The 15,313-nt window shown below is 38.8% G+C and overlaps 1 protein-coding gene across 6 annotated transcripts in view; it reads right to left on the bottom strand.

The window, feature by feature from the left end:
* The window catches only part of TXNDC11 (thioredoxin domain containing 11), a 66,108-nt gene that overhangs the window by 36,818 nt on the left and 13,977 nt on the right, over positions 1-15,313 (bottom strand). For 3 of the 6 annotated variants that reach the window (XM_004270175.4, XM_033428796.2, XM_033428795.2), the window contains 2 exons: positions 14,741-14,870; positions 3,707-3,800 (listed from right to left, as the gene is read on the bottom strand). In XM_004270175.4, the coding sequence (XP_004270223.1) occupies positions 3,707-3,800; positions 14,741-14,870 (224 nt within the window). Of the gene's footprint in view, positions 1-3,706; positions 3,801-14,740; positions 14,871-15,313 lie in introns of those variants that run through there. The other 3 variants (XM_049699764.1, XM_033428798.2, XM_049699766.1) reach the window with 1 other exon arrangement.

Below are 15,313 nucleotides of genomic sequence, written 5' to 3' on the forward strand. Positions count from 1 at the left end.
AAAAAAAAAAAAGTCACTGAATCATAACAGAATATAACATTTTACCAGAACACATTTTTACAGTAAATAATGAAATAATCATAAGATGGAAGAAAATCAAGTAAGCAACTTAAAAATATCAACCCCTCTACCAAATTTTCTTTAGGCCTGTCTGCCAAGATCAAAGGTGGAAAGGCTCCAAGAAGAACAGGCTCTGCAGTCTGGGAAGAGTGAAGAAGTACAAGAGATGGGCTTCCCCAGGATCCTGAAACACACAGACTGCCAGCCCACAGTTAATCATTCAGCACTTTAAAAGGATTAACCATTAATGAGGGATGTGTAAGACCTTTTACAAAAAATTGAAAGGAAGGTTTGAATAAATTAATATCATGCTGTGATCCTAGAAAGGGAAGCTAAGTTTTATGAACATGTCAATTACCTCTAAGTCAACTTAAACATTTAATAAAATTCCAACCCAAATTCAGTCAAATGCATAGATGGATATAAAAGAATATTCCATAAAACACCAGAACTAGAGGACACCGAGTCCAGAGTTCACCAGGTAATTACTTACAACGTAAAAAATGAAATTATATTTACTCATATAAAAAGAGGGATCTAGACCAAGAGAAAACACAGAAATAGACCCAATTACATATTAGAAAATATCTTGTGATAAAACAGGCAACATCAAGATGAAGGATAAAGAAAGCATTATTTTGTGAATGGTGCTAATTGATTAGCCAATAAGAAGGGAGGAAAATCAACTGTGTTCTGTATTTTAAGCCAAAGTAAATCCAGGCAGCATAAAGTGCCAAATAACTTTAAAATTCAAAACGAAGTGAACTAATTAGTGACCAGATTTTTCTTAAAAAAATAAATCAAGAAAAAGAACCACAGATTTAACTACATGAAAATATAGAACTGCTAAATAAAAAATGATAAAGGTAAAATGGCTAGGAAAATAATGGACAGAAATATAACAAAAGGGTTACTGCCCACACCACCTAAGAGGAGGGCTGACATCAACTGACAAATCAGCACCAAGTTGGAGAGCAATAGGTAAAGGACACAGGTAACTGAGATGTCCCCTCTCAGCAACCCCACAGCACCCAGGCAGGATGCTTCATATATGGTACCTTCTCCAAATATCTGTAGACTGATGGCCAGCTAGCTTCAAGAAACGAATGTTAGAGAGTGTCCTGGCTATTTCTAAGGCAATTAAAAAAAAAAAATTTAGGCAATGGAAAGATGTGTATTTTATATATGCTTGTGGCTTGGTGAACCAGGATATCTGCTTTCTACCACAACAGACTAAACACTTTGTCAGTTAAGCTCTCTATAACCAAATGTTAAGTTGTGTCAAATGTTCCTCAGGCCTCAATTTGTGTAAACAATAGAAACACAACAATGACCTAGAACTTACATTCCAAACTGTCCCATTAAAAAAAAAATCTGCACATGTTTCTCTTACTTAACACTGGTTATTAATAATAAGTAAAATACCATTTGACTCCAGGGTGGGAGAAAGAAAAGGGGAAAAAAACCCAGATGCTCAAGGCAAGATTTATTTTAGGCAATCCTTCCAAATTTGTCTTTTTCTTCTAAAAATGGTTCATTAAGCTCAAGTGGGAGTTTACCCAAAAAAATGGGGTATAAATTATTAATTAGAATGAACTCAGTTCTTGCAAAGTTCATATGCAGCAGGATTTTATAAGACCCAACCAGAATCACAAGAGAGGGAAGAAATGTAGTACAGGTAAATTGAGCTAGATTTATTGAGAAGAAATTTCATGTAATCATTTGTCAAAATTAGTGATTTGACCAAAAGGTTCATTTTGTACCTTCAAGTAGTTTTTATCCATTTATTACCTTCCTTGCTTAAAAAAAAAGAAAAAAACAAGGGTAAGTCAACTATACTTTAAAAAAAAAAAAGGGAGGAAAAAAGGCTACTATCTTATACTTAGAAAGGTTTTTCCAAAAAGAAGCAAAATTTTGGAAACCTCTGAATGAAAAAGATGAATCATAAACACACAATATAAGCCAACTGGATAACAAAACATCCTTCCAAATCTTGAAATAGCTTCTCCAACTCAAGTACTTGAATGCTGTCATCATTTTAGTGACTGACTCTAGGCTACCCTTTTATACATAATCTTCGAAGGACTTTATTTAGTTTTCTAAGAAGATTTTTGAACATCTATCTGCTTAAGCTTATTTAAGTTGATAGTACTTTGTTTTCAAAATTCAAACTCTGACTCACTGAGCCTTCTTAGTCACCTGAAGCTGTGCAGCTCAAAGTCTTTCAGGTGGACAGAAGACACACCTAATGTGACAGCTGCAGTTCCTCTCCCAGAGTCCCCTGCATGAAAAGCATGAATACAGTAGATTCTCTATGTATAAAACCTTAAAACAATGGACATATTAAAATAGCCAGTAGTATAATTATTTGACGTATTAATAGGATACTATTATAATACCCCCCCAAAATATTGAAGCAATGTAATATCCAGTAATAGGAGGATGACTACGTATTTTTGGCTGACCTACTGAGGGAAAGATGACATGGCCATCAATCTGATCACTCATTTGGCAAATAGTGATTGAGCCCCTGCTATGTGCCAGATGCTGGAGAAAGAACACTAAACTGAAGACAGACAATCCCCACCCTCAGAAATCTCCCAGCCCAGGGAAGACAGACAGTAAACAAATCATCTCATAACTATACACATATTGGGTGGGCCAAAAAGTTCATTCAGGCTTTTCCGTAAGATGTTATGGAAAAACCCGAACGAACATTTTGGCTAACACAATAAATACAAACTATGTTGAATGCTATGAAAGAAAACAACAAATCTCTCTCCGGGGGGTAGACTGTGGATGTGATATTTGAGCTGGAATCTGAAGGATGAATAGGGGTTTGACAAGTGACAGCTGGGCCCTGGGGAATGGAGAGGGAGAGGGCACATTTCAGGAAGAAGGACTAGCACAAAGGCCCTAGTGTGAGGAAGGAGGGGCGAGACTGGATACCAGTTAAGTGCCCACTGGCCTAGGGTAGGGGTGGGAAAGGGGCTTGGACCAGAGTGGTAACAAGGAGATGAGGAGCAGATCAAAGTATCTAGAAGAGAACTGACATAAGGTCATGGCTGATACAGAGAAACAACATGGAGCAACACGAAAAACTGGGCAACATGAAAAATGTTTAATTTAAAAAGTAGGACACTCAAATAATACATGATTTAGCTAAGTAAAAAAATATATATGGATTTGAGAATAGTGAACCTGGCAGTAGGCTTATCCTGTAATGTGACATGACTTTCATCCTTATAGAAATACTTCTTGAAGAAAATGTATTCCTAAATTATGATACATCCAACTGACAATACAACCACTGAAAACTTTGACCGAAACTTGTAACACCACACAAAAAAAGAGATTATGATATAATAAAATTTGAAGTGCAAAATATATCATTGCAGATGCTGTGTGATCAAGCTACATTTTAAAAAATAATAGTCTCTAAACATTTAAGAGGCTATACCTGAAATAGCACAAAATTTTGTTTGCCAGTGAACCATAAAATAATGTAATTATTTAACACAAATACAGAGAAAAAGAATCAAGAAAACTAAAATATATAATCATAAAGATAACATATTTAACAGAAAATATCAATATACAAACATTTCTGTTCAAGTACTAATGTCTTAATATGAATCATGTTTACCTTTCTTTAATGAATGTAACGCTGAAGTGAAAAAGGTCAAATAACCAGGAGGCTGGGGTGAGCCACTGAACTCAAAGTACCCGAGTACTCCAGGCTGCAGAACAAGAGCAGAATTAGTTGCCTGGGGTATCATTGGTCACTGCGTAAAGGGAAATATTTCAAAACAAGAAAGACATGCCATTATAATTTAACAAATTCAATTTGTTGCATTTCATTTTTTAATAAGGCTTTGAAAAAAGTTGCCGGTTAGGGCTGACCTTTCCCTTCATTTAGACAACAAACAGGGCAGCTTTTACAGAGGCAATTCAGAGCTGAAACTTCCTAAGCAGGTCTTTCCACCCTCTGTGGACAGTTCTCCTACATCCCTGGTTTGAAACCTCACTGTCAAGTTCAAGCACTCACTTGCTTTTGTTTAGCAACTCCAGGCAAACTAGGTCAATGATCTGTAACCTTTCTTACATTTCTTCCTCAACCTCTTCCCCGCCTCACTCCAAACACACCTTCACACTTACTGGAAATCAGGCTACCTCTGACTGGCTCCACTGGTGCTCAAGGTCATCCTTTAAGGGGCTCCTTCTTCCCCACCACACGCAGAACCCAGCATTCCACAATGGCACCCCTCCTCTCTTGTCAGGTCAGTCTGCTGAGAGCCCTCTCGCTCCTCCACCCCAATTTCCACCTGCTCATTCCATTTCTCTAAGCTTAGCACAGAATACCCCACCATTCTGCCAAACCAATTAACTGTCCTCACCAGACACATTCTGCCTTCTTGTGCAGAATAATTTCTTCCTTATTAGAAGGCCTTGTGGGCACTCGTTCTGTCTGGTTTTGTTCTATATGTTTTAAAAGCCCAACTGTGAGATTCTTGAGGAAAGAGTGCTGGGCTTGGAGTCAGAAGACCTAAGCTCAAGTCTGACAGTTAAATGATCTGGAGTGAATGCTTCAATGTGAAGCTCAGTTTCCTCATCTGGCAAATGGGGACCATTCATCATGGGGTTACTGAGAAGAATGAGCTTGATGAACTATAAAGCACTTGGCAAATGTAAAGGGTTCTTTCTAGCCCTAAAACACACAGCACTATGTTTTTAATAAATAATTTTGGAGCTGATTTGATCATTGGGACAACGTCAGATCCAAAAAGTACAACAGAAATTTAACCTGTTGGTAAAGTTTAAAATTGGTATGTTGTATAAAAGGGGAAATTTCTGATTGTAGTGGAACATACTATCTTTCAAATCTAAATCACCTGTTAATTCTAGTAAGATTCCATTTTAAATAGATCAATTGGTTTTCACTCTGGTAGAAACTGAGATAGTCAGAATGTTTAATCTTAACATCTAAAAAAATCTAGCAAATAACTAATTTTTCAAACAACTGAGGAAATCAGAAAGTAGTCATTGAAACAGGATTTTCTTTTTTTTTTTTTTTTGCGGTACGCAGGCCTCTCACTGTTGTGGCCTCTCCCGTGGCGGAGCACAGGCTCCGGATGCGCAGGCTCAGCAGCCATGGCTCATGGGCCCAGCCGCTCCACGGCATGTGGGATCTTCCTGGACCGGGGCACGAACCTGTGTCCCCTGCATCGGCAGGTGGACTCTCAACCACTGCGCCACCAGGGAAGCCCCGAAACAGGATTTTCTTTTGCTAAACTCCTTAAAATGTTTTCAACAAGCTGATCCAGAATTGGCTCAATGTAGAATTATACAGTGTTTGGGTTCTTAAGGTTTCAAACCCAGGCTATGATGGTGTATAAGCCTTTCCACCATGAACAAAGGAAGATAAGATCTTCAGAAATTTTAGTCACTTAGTTAATACTGGATACAAGATAGAAATGAAAAGTAACAGAAAGAAAATAGACTCATTAGTTTCTTTCAATTCTGACCAATCTCCTAAACGAAATGGAATAAATTGGTTCTAAATATTAAGAAATGTTTCATGGCTAATAATTAAATGAGGTGAGTTTCAACCTCTTCTCCCATCATGTTATCTCAGGCGGCTTCACAGGAGGAGACATATGGCCCATAAACATGTATCTCTCTACATGCATGTATGCAGCTACATATGTGTTTATGTAAATACACATTAATGGAAGTAAAAACGATGTGAATTCCAAGTCTTCATGAGAAACCCAGATTAAACATTTAAAAATGAATAAAGGTTAGACCATTTGCAGGGGTCCTTTACGGACCTTTCTACAGTGTAAGGGTTTATTCTTGTTGATGACACCACTGCTACAGTTTTCCAAGGGGCTACATAGCTTCTATGAAAGAGCCTGTATCCTCAGAAGACCTCGTACTAAAATTTCCAAGTAGTTTGACCAAAGAAATTCCACAAACAATACAAACAACCCCATAAGTAAAATTATTTTTACTTTTCATTGCCAAAGAAATGAAATGAAGATCATAAGATTAAACAACTATATGAGAGGATTAAAGGTTGTATAAATTATAAAATACTAGCTCTTTGAAAAACAAGACGGGTTTCCCGGGTGGCGCAGTGGTTAAGAATCCGCCTGCCAATGCAGGGAACACAGGTTCGAACCCTGGCCCGGGAAGATCCCACATGCCGCGGAGCAACTAAGCCCATGTGCCACAACTACTGAGCCCGTGCTCTACAGCCTGCAAGCCGCAGCTACTGAAGCCTGCACGCCTAGAGCTCGTGCTCCGCAACAAGATAAACCACTGCAATGAGAAGCCCGCGCACCACAATGAAGAGTAGCCCTTACTCTCCGCAACTAGACAAAGCCCAAGCCCACGTGCAACAACGAAGACCCAATGCAGCCAAAAATAAATAAATTAATTAAAAAAAATATATATATATAAAATAAAACACAAGAAACAGGCAAAGTATATTTTAGGTACTATTTTTCAAATATTCACAATACTGTGAGTCTGTATTAAATTTTGAAAAGTGGCATGTTTAAGGATATAACTTAAAATTAACATTTCAAAATAATAAAAAGAGGAAATAACGTGAAGTGATAGTTATCTGTTTATTTCTATTGCAAATTATCATTTAAAAGTTATTAAACTGGCTCTGGTTACACTTTAGGTAAAATAAATTTTGCAATCATTTCCCCAAAGTTTCAGTGTCTCTCCAGGCAAAGCTGTATTTGAGAAATGATTACACATTTCAGAGTTCCCTCCATAGTTCTTTCTTAAATCTGGAAAAAGGGAAGTTTGGGGAACAAAACACATGTATATTCACATAGGTCTACACCCCTTGTTTGCTGGGTTGCAAATAAACCCAGGGGCTGGTTCAAAGCAGACACCTTGGCCCCTGCCTCTTACTTTTGAGGTTCTCTTTCAGATGAGCGGGCCAAGCACGTGAGCCAGCCTGACCCTGGGCTGAGGTTGGAGTGGAAGGCTGCTGGCACGCAGGCTGTCCCTCTTCACTCTGATGCTCACCAACATGTAAAGATGGTCCAACCGCAGGTTCCAGCTGCAGTGTTTCCATCAGTCCCTCCCAAATGCCTGGATGGCTGCCAGGTGAATAGAACAGCCACAGGAACCTAACTGCCAGCATTCCTCTTTCCTTCATTTGCCCAACTAATCAAAGGTGTAATCAGGACACACCACAGTCACAAGACACCTCCGTGCCCTCATCTACCGCTCTCCTCTCTGCTCCGCACCCCCCATCCTGTTCCTCCCTCAGGACCTTTGCACTTACTGCTCCTGCTTCCTGGAGGGCTTTCCCCAAATTTCCTCAGGGATGGATCATAGCACACAGGCTTCACTCTAAGTATCTGTTCAAATGTCATTTCCTCAGAGAGGTCTTCTCTGTCTTCTAAAATAGTTATGCCCACCCTCCCTGCTCTCATATCTATCTTATCACCCGTCTTTATTTCTCTTTGTAGCACTTATTACCTAATATTACCTTGTATGTTGTTTCCTAGGGCTGCCATAACAAATTATCACAAACTTGGTGGCTTAAAACAACAGAAATTTATTCTCACAGTTCTGGAGGCTAGCAGCCCCAAATCAAGGTTGCAGCAGGACTGTGCTCTCTCTGGAGGCTCTAGGGAAGAATCCTTCCTTGCCTCTTTCCTAGCTTTTGGTGGCTCCAGGCATTCCTTGGTTTAAGGCTGCATCACTCTGGTCCCTGACTTCATGTTCACAGGGCCTTCTTCCCTGTGGATTTAGGACCCATTCTAAATCCAGGATGATTTCATCTTGAGATCCTTAATTAATGACATCTGTACAGACACTATTTCCAAATAAGGCCACATTCTGAGCTTCTGGGTGGACACAAATTTTGGGGGGATACTACTCATCCCCCTACATCTTGTTTATTTATTTTCCTGTTTGTTGTCTATCTCCACATTTTTTTTCTTTTTTTTGGTGCACTGCGCAGCACGTGGGATCTTAGTTCCCCGACTGGGATCAAGCCTGCGCCCCCTGCATTGGAAGTGCAGAGCCTTAACCGCTGGATTGCCAGGAAAGTCCCCTATCTCCATATTTTAACTCCATGAAACACAAGCTCTCACTTGTTCATCACTACATTTGCAGCTCAGACAGTGCCTGGCACAAAGCAGGCACAAAATAAACATTTGTTAAAGACTGAATGGGGATAAAAAGATAAATAAGACAAAGTTCCTCCTCACCGAGTTTACAATTTAGTGAAGAACAAAACATGAGTACCAGATTATAACTTGACCCAGTCTGTGTGTTTCAACTCCATTTAATGATGTACAGTATATTCAGTACCTCCTATAATGAGGAGGCTGGAAATAGGCTATTTATAGGAGGCCAGCACATCCTCACCAGCATAAAATATTTATTTTCCTAAGTGAGCACCATTTGCAGTATGGCATAAATTTCAGCAGATGGTGTACATGCCCTCTAGTGGCCAAGAGAATAGTTACCTCAGTGTGTTTTTTTCCTCAGTGGCAACTGAAATATTTCTGCATTAATGTTAACTCACACTTAGAAAATTTAAAGCTACTTAATTCACAGTCGTATAGAACTATGAGTTAACAGAAACAGTATCAAGTTATGTGTGCAACATTCAGGGTACAAACAACCCTCTTACTAACAAACAACAGGATAACAGCAGGTACCAGGCAGTCTACTAGGTTTTTCTCCGAAGTGCTCAGGTTTCTGTCACCTGGCAATTTACCCAATGCCCTGCTTCTCCCTCCAAACAATCCCCAAGCCTTCTCCTATCTCACTTAAAACAACTTGGTTTACCAAAACTGCTAAGAACAAATGAATGGATGTGTGCTAATCACTGCTCTTAAATAAATTATAGAAATTCATGAAAAGATTTCAAAAATATTTTGGCTACAGATATAAGAGTTCTAAATAATACTGTTGGCATTTGGTGGGTAGATTATAAGGTACAAATCAGATAATTCTGTCACATTCTTTAAAATATAAAAAAGAAAGCATTACTGATGTAGAAGCTACCGACATTTAAGACAAGTATGTCTAAAAAATACTGACAAATGAGCCCTAAAACTGTGACCGTGAAAGTGACATTACCATATTTGGTTCTATCCCCTTTCCAATCAACTTAATGTCTATCCAAAATAAAAATGACACTGGGTTATGTTTGCCTATGTTGTCCACAAGTAATAAATTAAATTGTCCTGTCTGTATCTTAAATATGCAGAAGAACTTTCAAGGAAGAGGAATTCTACAACTGGAGTAAATGAAAGAAGCAGAATTTCTTAACATGGTTTGCAACAAGATGACTTAAAGTTCCTGATCTCCCTCTGCGGTGTCCACCAGAAAGTCCACTTAGTTTTTAGCTACATTCATTATTTATAAGGCAGGTATGATTTTAGTGCATATCTGGGAAGAAAATTCTGGACTCTACCCAGCCTCAATACTGTGATTATCATACATAGAACACTCCCAGTTCTGCAGGATAAATGCTAATGACCCAATTAATAACAGGAAATGGTAAAACTCTACTGCTTTAACAGTAAGTCAATAGCCACGGCCCATCCTTTATCACTAATTATTCTTAGAACCATTCCTAAAGATGAAGGAAAAAAGTTACAGTCAAATTAAGAAGCTGACTTTCAAAAGTTTTCTTTCATGAAAAAGGAAGATTCAAAAATGACATTAAATAATTAAATATTCAAAGTTTTAACCTCTAGATACATAGTGAAGTTTCAAGTCAGAGACCTTAAACATTCCTTTGTGTACAAGGAAGAATTTTGGGAGCCAGAAGACCTAGGCTACAGTCCAGTCTCCACTTAGGGTACATCACACCCAGTCTGTACCTTATCTTCTTAATCTGTTGAAAGGATCTACAATTTCCATCTATCTCACATGGCTGTTGGGAAGATTAGAAGTAAAAGCACTTGAAAACTGAAGGGCACTTACCAATGAATAGCCTATTCATTTTTTGTTTGCTAATAATGTCTAAAGTATTTTGGAATCTACAGAATAAAGTATTTGAACCATCACTCTTTTTTTTTTTTTTTTTTTTTTTGCGGTACGCGGGCCTCTCACTGTTGTGGCCTCTCCCTTTGCGGAGCACAGGCTCCGGACGCGCAGGCCCAGCAGTCATAGCTCACAGGCCCAGCCGCTCTGCAGCATGTGGGATCCTCCCGTACCAGGGCACAAACCCGTGTCCCCTGCATCGGCAAGCGGACTCTCAACCACTGCGCCACCAGGGAAGCCCATAACCATCACTCTTTTAATGTCTTTCTACAATGTTCAGTAAATTAAAGGCAAAATTGTTTTCCTAAAAATTACATCTCGGGGAACTAAGATCCCACCTGCTGTGGGGCAACTAAGCCTGTGTGCCACAACTAGAGAGCCTGTGCACCAGAACTACTGAGCCCGCTCACTCTAGAGCCCCCGCGCCACAACTAGAGAGAAACCCGTGCACCACAACAAAGAGCCCGTGTGCTGCAATGAAAGATCCCGCATGCTGCAAGGAAGATCCCACGTGCCGCAACTAAGACCCGATGCAGCCAAATAAATTAAAAAAAAAAAATTGCATCTGGTTTCAGTGTCATATTTTATAAACATAAAAGTATGGAGAATGACGCGCAATCTGATTTGGGTAGGTTTGAGATATCTAAGTCAAATAAAATATTTTCCATTGGTTAAAAACTTCTACTCTTCTAGGTAATTCATTATCAAATCATCTGAAACAGGCTTTTAAAAGGATTCATCTGTAGGACTTATAAAAATTCAAACCAAGCTAGAATTAGAGCATTCCTCTTTATAATAGCAATAGAAGCGTATGTGAATAGAGTTCAGTATACGTATAATAAAAGTTTATGTCAATATGGGAAGTTGTTAATTTCAGGGTATCATCACTTCCCAAGTAATAAACCCTAACTACACAATCTTATGATGATCCAAACTGTTCGCAAATATCTGGATTAGAGACAAACTTATGAGTAATCAATGTGTGTTTTTAAAATGAGGGGAAATTTATCAAATGCACTCCTATAAGACGTCACAAACACATCTAGAGATAGAAGCAAAAAACAAAGCCATCCTAACAAACCTTAGAAGTGCCACAGAAACATTAAATAATTATTTCAGCCCAATTTTGGTATACCTAAATTTAAACACATTTGATATTGAAATCTATATAAAAATATAAATTAGGAGACAAGGCTCTTGATCAAAACAAGTATCTTTCATACTAAGACTTCTTTAAATCATCAATACCCTTAACACATTTAGGATGCATACTTTTTAGGGGGGTGATTGTGGTACAGACAAACAATTTGAGTAGAAAGTTGAATATCAGGGACATCTATTGATGACAACATAACTCACTCCTGGCTCTAGCTCCCCATAGGTAACACTCCAGAATTTTCTAGTTAAGGCACTGCTTAATTTTCATCTTCTTTCTACTGATACTGTTATAAGCAGATAAACTTGCAACAATTAGATTGTGGCATTCTGTGTGCTACATGAAAAAACGTGTTTATACTAGGACCTGTGGGGCATCCTTAAGGCCTTATTTGGCGAAACAATAATTGAGAGCAGTGGCTCTCAACTGAGGTGATTTTGCCCCCCTAAGGGGCATTTGACAATGCCTGGATATTTTTGGTTGTCACAAGTAAGAGGGGGGTGCTACTGGTAACTAGTAGGTGGAGGCCAAGGATGCTGCTAAACATCCTGCAAAGCACAGGACAGCCCCCAACAACACAGAATTATCTGATTCCAAATGTCAATAATGCTGAGGTTGAGAAACCTTAACTTAGAGGAATGTCTGAAAGTATATTATGCTCCAGAGTGGGGCCTCCCAAAATTCCTTTATCTTTCCTATTTATTTAACTATCAAAAACCATGACAGTGGTTTCATTTCTGGATCTGGAATTTTGTCTTTATGTTATCTTACAGAGAGTAAATGAAATTGATATCACTTCTTCCTAGGCAGTATTTGCTATGTTTCACAAGATAAATGGCTTCACATTTGAAACCACGCTGGGCATGACTCCCGAGTTCTTTCACAATCAATCAAATACTGCCTCTTGCCAACCCAACAATTTCATCTCCGTGAAAAGAAGCCCAGCAAAGATGATTCTAACGTGATAAAAGCCATCTACAGCTTTCGGGAGGCACTTGAAAGGCTGACAGAAGCTATACAGCGTCCCAGCTTGGCAGCACTCTCTTGGGTCTCATCTTAAAGGCAGTCTCATCATTGCTGTACATCTTCTAATTAAGTGGGCTGCCAAAAAACAACCTTGAGTAATGTTGTATGGACTCAATGTCAGACTTGGAGCATAATCTCTGAAAGTGCTGCTAGAAAGCAGGTACAAAGAATGCAACTGCTCAAGGTCAGGAATCATCCTGGCTGCTCAGTCATAACCATGCACTTGTCTCCCCTGCAGATCCAACTACAAAGACACTACAAACATCTTAGAGGCAATAAATAAAAAAGGAGTAGAAAGATCTCTGATACAGATGCTCAAAGGCATTGTGTCAAAAATACTTTCCCAACCACAAATGATGAAACTTCTTCTGTCTGCCTCTTTCCAGCCTCTAAACTTCACCAAAGCCAGCAGTCAGGAGGGATTATCTGAGCCAACTCCCTTATTTCAGAGATGAGAAATCTGCATAAAATGCAGAAATCACAGATTTCTGTCAGGGCTAAAACCCAAGCGTCCAGAGTGCTAGCTGAGTCCGTCTTATCACATGACCTCTGCTAAGAACTGTCTCAGAACTCTCTGGATACAAACCTCTGATAGAGCTGGATATAATAATAAAGCCACCTCTCTGTGCTCTTTTAAGGCTAAGCAATCTCAATTTTTTCCACACTCTTTTGGTGTAGGGTAAGTACATGCTGTATGCTATTTGATGTTCCACAGCTCTTCTCCCATTTCTTTATTTTTTAGAAGATACTGACTGAAAATTTAAAGAAAAAACCAGAGGGTACCAATCTGGGCATGGTGTTCTATAAAAGTCCCAACAGAAGCTAAGCTGGAGGAAGAACTCTTGGCCCTTAAAGGTCATTTTTTATCACCTTAATTACAAAACAAACAAAAGGTGTTTATATCAATATAAGTTGGGAATTCCGGCAGGTGCTGTGCACATTTTGAGCTCTCTCAGTAGTGCTAAATATCCAGGATTTTTCCACAATGTCATTTTCACTGATAAAATTTCATTTATTAGGACTACATCCTAGCAGGCATTTCCTTTTTTTTTTTAAATCTCATCCCTGTTTCACAGATGAGGAAATGGAGGCATAAAGAGGTTAAGTATAATACCAGCCGGAGGCCACACAGCTAATAAGGTGGAGATGAGTTTGGATTCAAGTCTGTCCAAGTCCTGATTCTTCACCATTTTGCTGGACCACCTCCAGTGACTGCTTGTCATCTGGTGCAAATCTATGTGAAAACCCACATCATGCAATCATTGCACCTAAAAGTTAAAAGGAATCTCAAGAAAACCCTATTCCCGGGCCCTGACGCCTGACAGATAAGTGACCTGCCCCAAGTCACAGACCCAGTTAGTGCTGCCAAAGGGACTAGGCCCAGGCGCCCTGCCTCCTACTATAGCTCCTGCCCAAGTGCCTCCCAGGCAAAACGGGAGCAAGCCCATGAGGGGCACAGAAACCCACCCTTTATCCACATAAGAGTCAGGAAGCATTCACCCTAATGCACATCTGACAACTACAAGCAGAATAACTAGATAGTAACACTGCTGCTTAGAGAATCTGCTAATAGTTAACATAAAGTGTTCCTAACATAATTGAAAAAAGCTGTAAATGATGTTCTAGGGAAAGAAATTCACATCCTACCTACATAAAATATACATAGTGTAAAAGGTAAACTTCAACCAAGTGGTAATTGTTAAATTCTGAATTACTGAGGTGTGGATTCATATGGTTTTTATCTCTGTCAGGTACTTATGGTCTTGATTTTGTTGTAGCTAAGTATCATTTTTACTTGTGCCCCAGTATGATTTTATACTTGATCCAATGAATTTTTTTGTGGAACTATTTTTATAATTTACTGAGATTGTTTTAAGCTTTATACTGGCCTCTCAATAAGCTGTCCTGAACACACACTGAGGATCCTACCAAAATAATCCATCAGGGGTTGACTGGCAATGGGAAAGCAGTAGAGAAGCCATGTTAGGAAACTTTCTGTTAATGAACCTTGAAATTGTTATGCACTTAATAAAACAGAAAGGAACATATTCCTAGTTTTGTTTTGCTTTTTTAAAGCTAAACTACAACTGACAAGAAAAACCACGGATCTGAGTAAAATGCTGTAAGCAACAAATAAAATTTTTGGAAATCTGTAGCTGCATAAAAATTATAAGTTAATTTTTACATACTCTAACTTAATTGTGAGACAAACTGAAAGTTTGTTAAAAATTCCTGAATAAAAAATAGATAAGGTTTTGCAAGTATTTTACTCTCTAAAAACTCACTTGGCCAAACTATCCCTCTAATCAAGTATCTCAAAAAGCATTTAATTGGGACTTATCTCTAATGTGATCTTTTAATTGCTACAAATCAGGAGGTATAAAGACTCTTCTAATATAAACAATCCAATGCAACCCAGTGAAGCCTGGGGGAATGGGAGAAGATAGGAAAGATAGGTACCTCATAGTTTGAGAGAAAATCTAGTAATTCTGATTGAGATGGGATGTAGAGAAGTGGTTTCATCACACGGCGGACAAACTTCTCAATGTAAACAGCACTCATGGGGCCTTTGTATTCGATTGGTCCAAAACTAGTACCAAAAAAATAAAAATTAAAAATAACACACCACGCATTAAACCTGTAATATATACCTGAAATCATCAACATCACAAAATGAAAAAGTCTTGCTTTAGGATCCCAACTGTTTCATATGTAAGTAGCCTTCCTTGTCTCAGGAGGTAACTGGAGGGCCAATTAAGAACAAGCATTTTATGTAAGGGGGGGTACAAGGGGCCGTTACTTTTTTATATGAGCATAATTCTGCAAACTGAATTTCAGATCAAAGAACATTCATTCTAGTCTCTGAAAAAAATTAATTCTCACTATATTTCTTTAAAAAACAAAACAAAACAGACAGACGACCCTGGAAACTGACCAAATGCCAAAGGATTCCAGGATCTTAACTATACAATTCAATTGGGGGTGGGGGGGAACGTAGGGGCAGACTTTCCAAGTCACTCCAAAATAAGGAAC

The sequence above is a fragment of the Orcinus orca genome, chromosome 16, assembly GCF_937001465.1.
Source record: "Orcinus orca chromosome 16, mOrcOrc1.1, whole genome shotgun sequence".
Taxonomy (NCBI): domain Eukaryota; kingdom Metazoa; phylum Chordata; class Mammalia; order Artiodactyla; family Delphinidae; genus Orcinus; species Orcinus orca.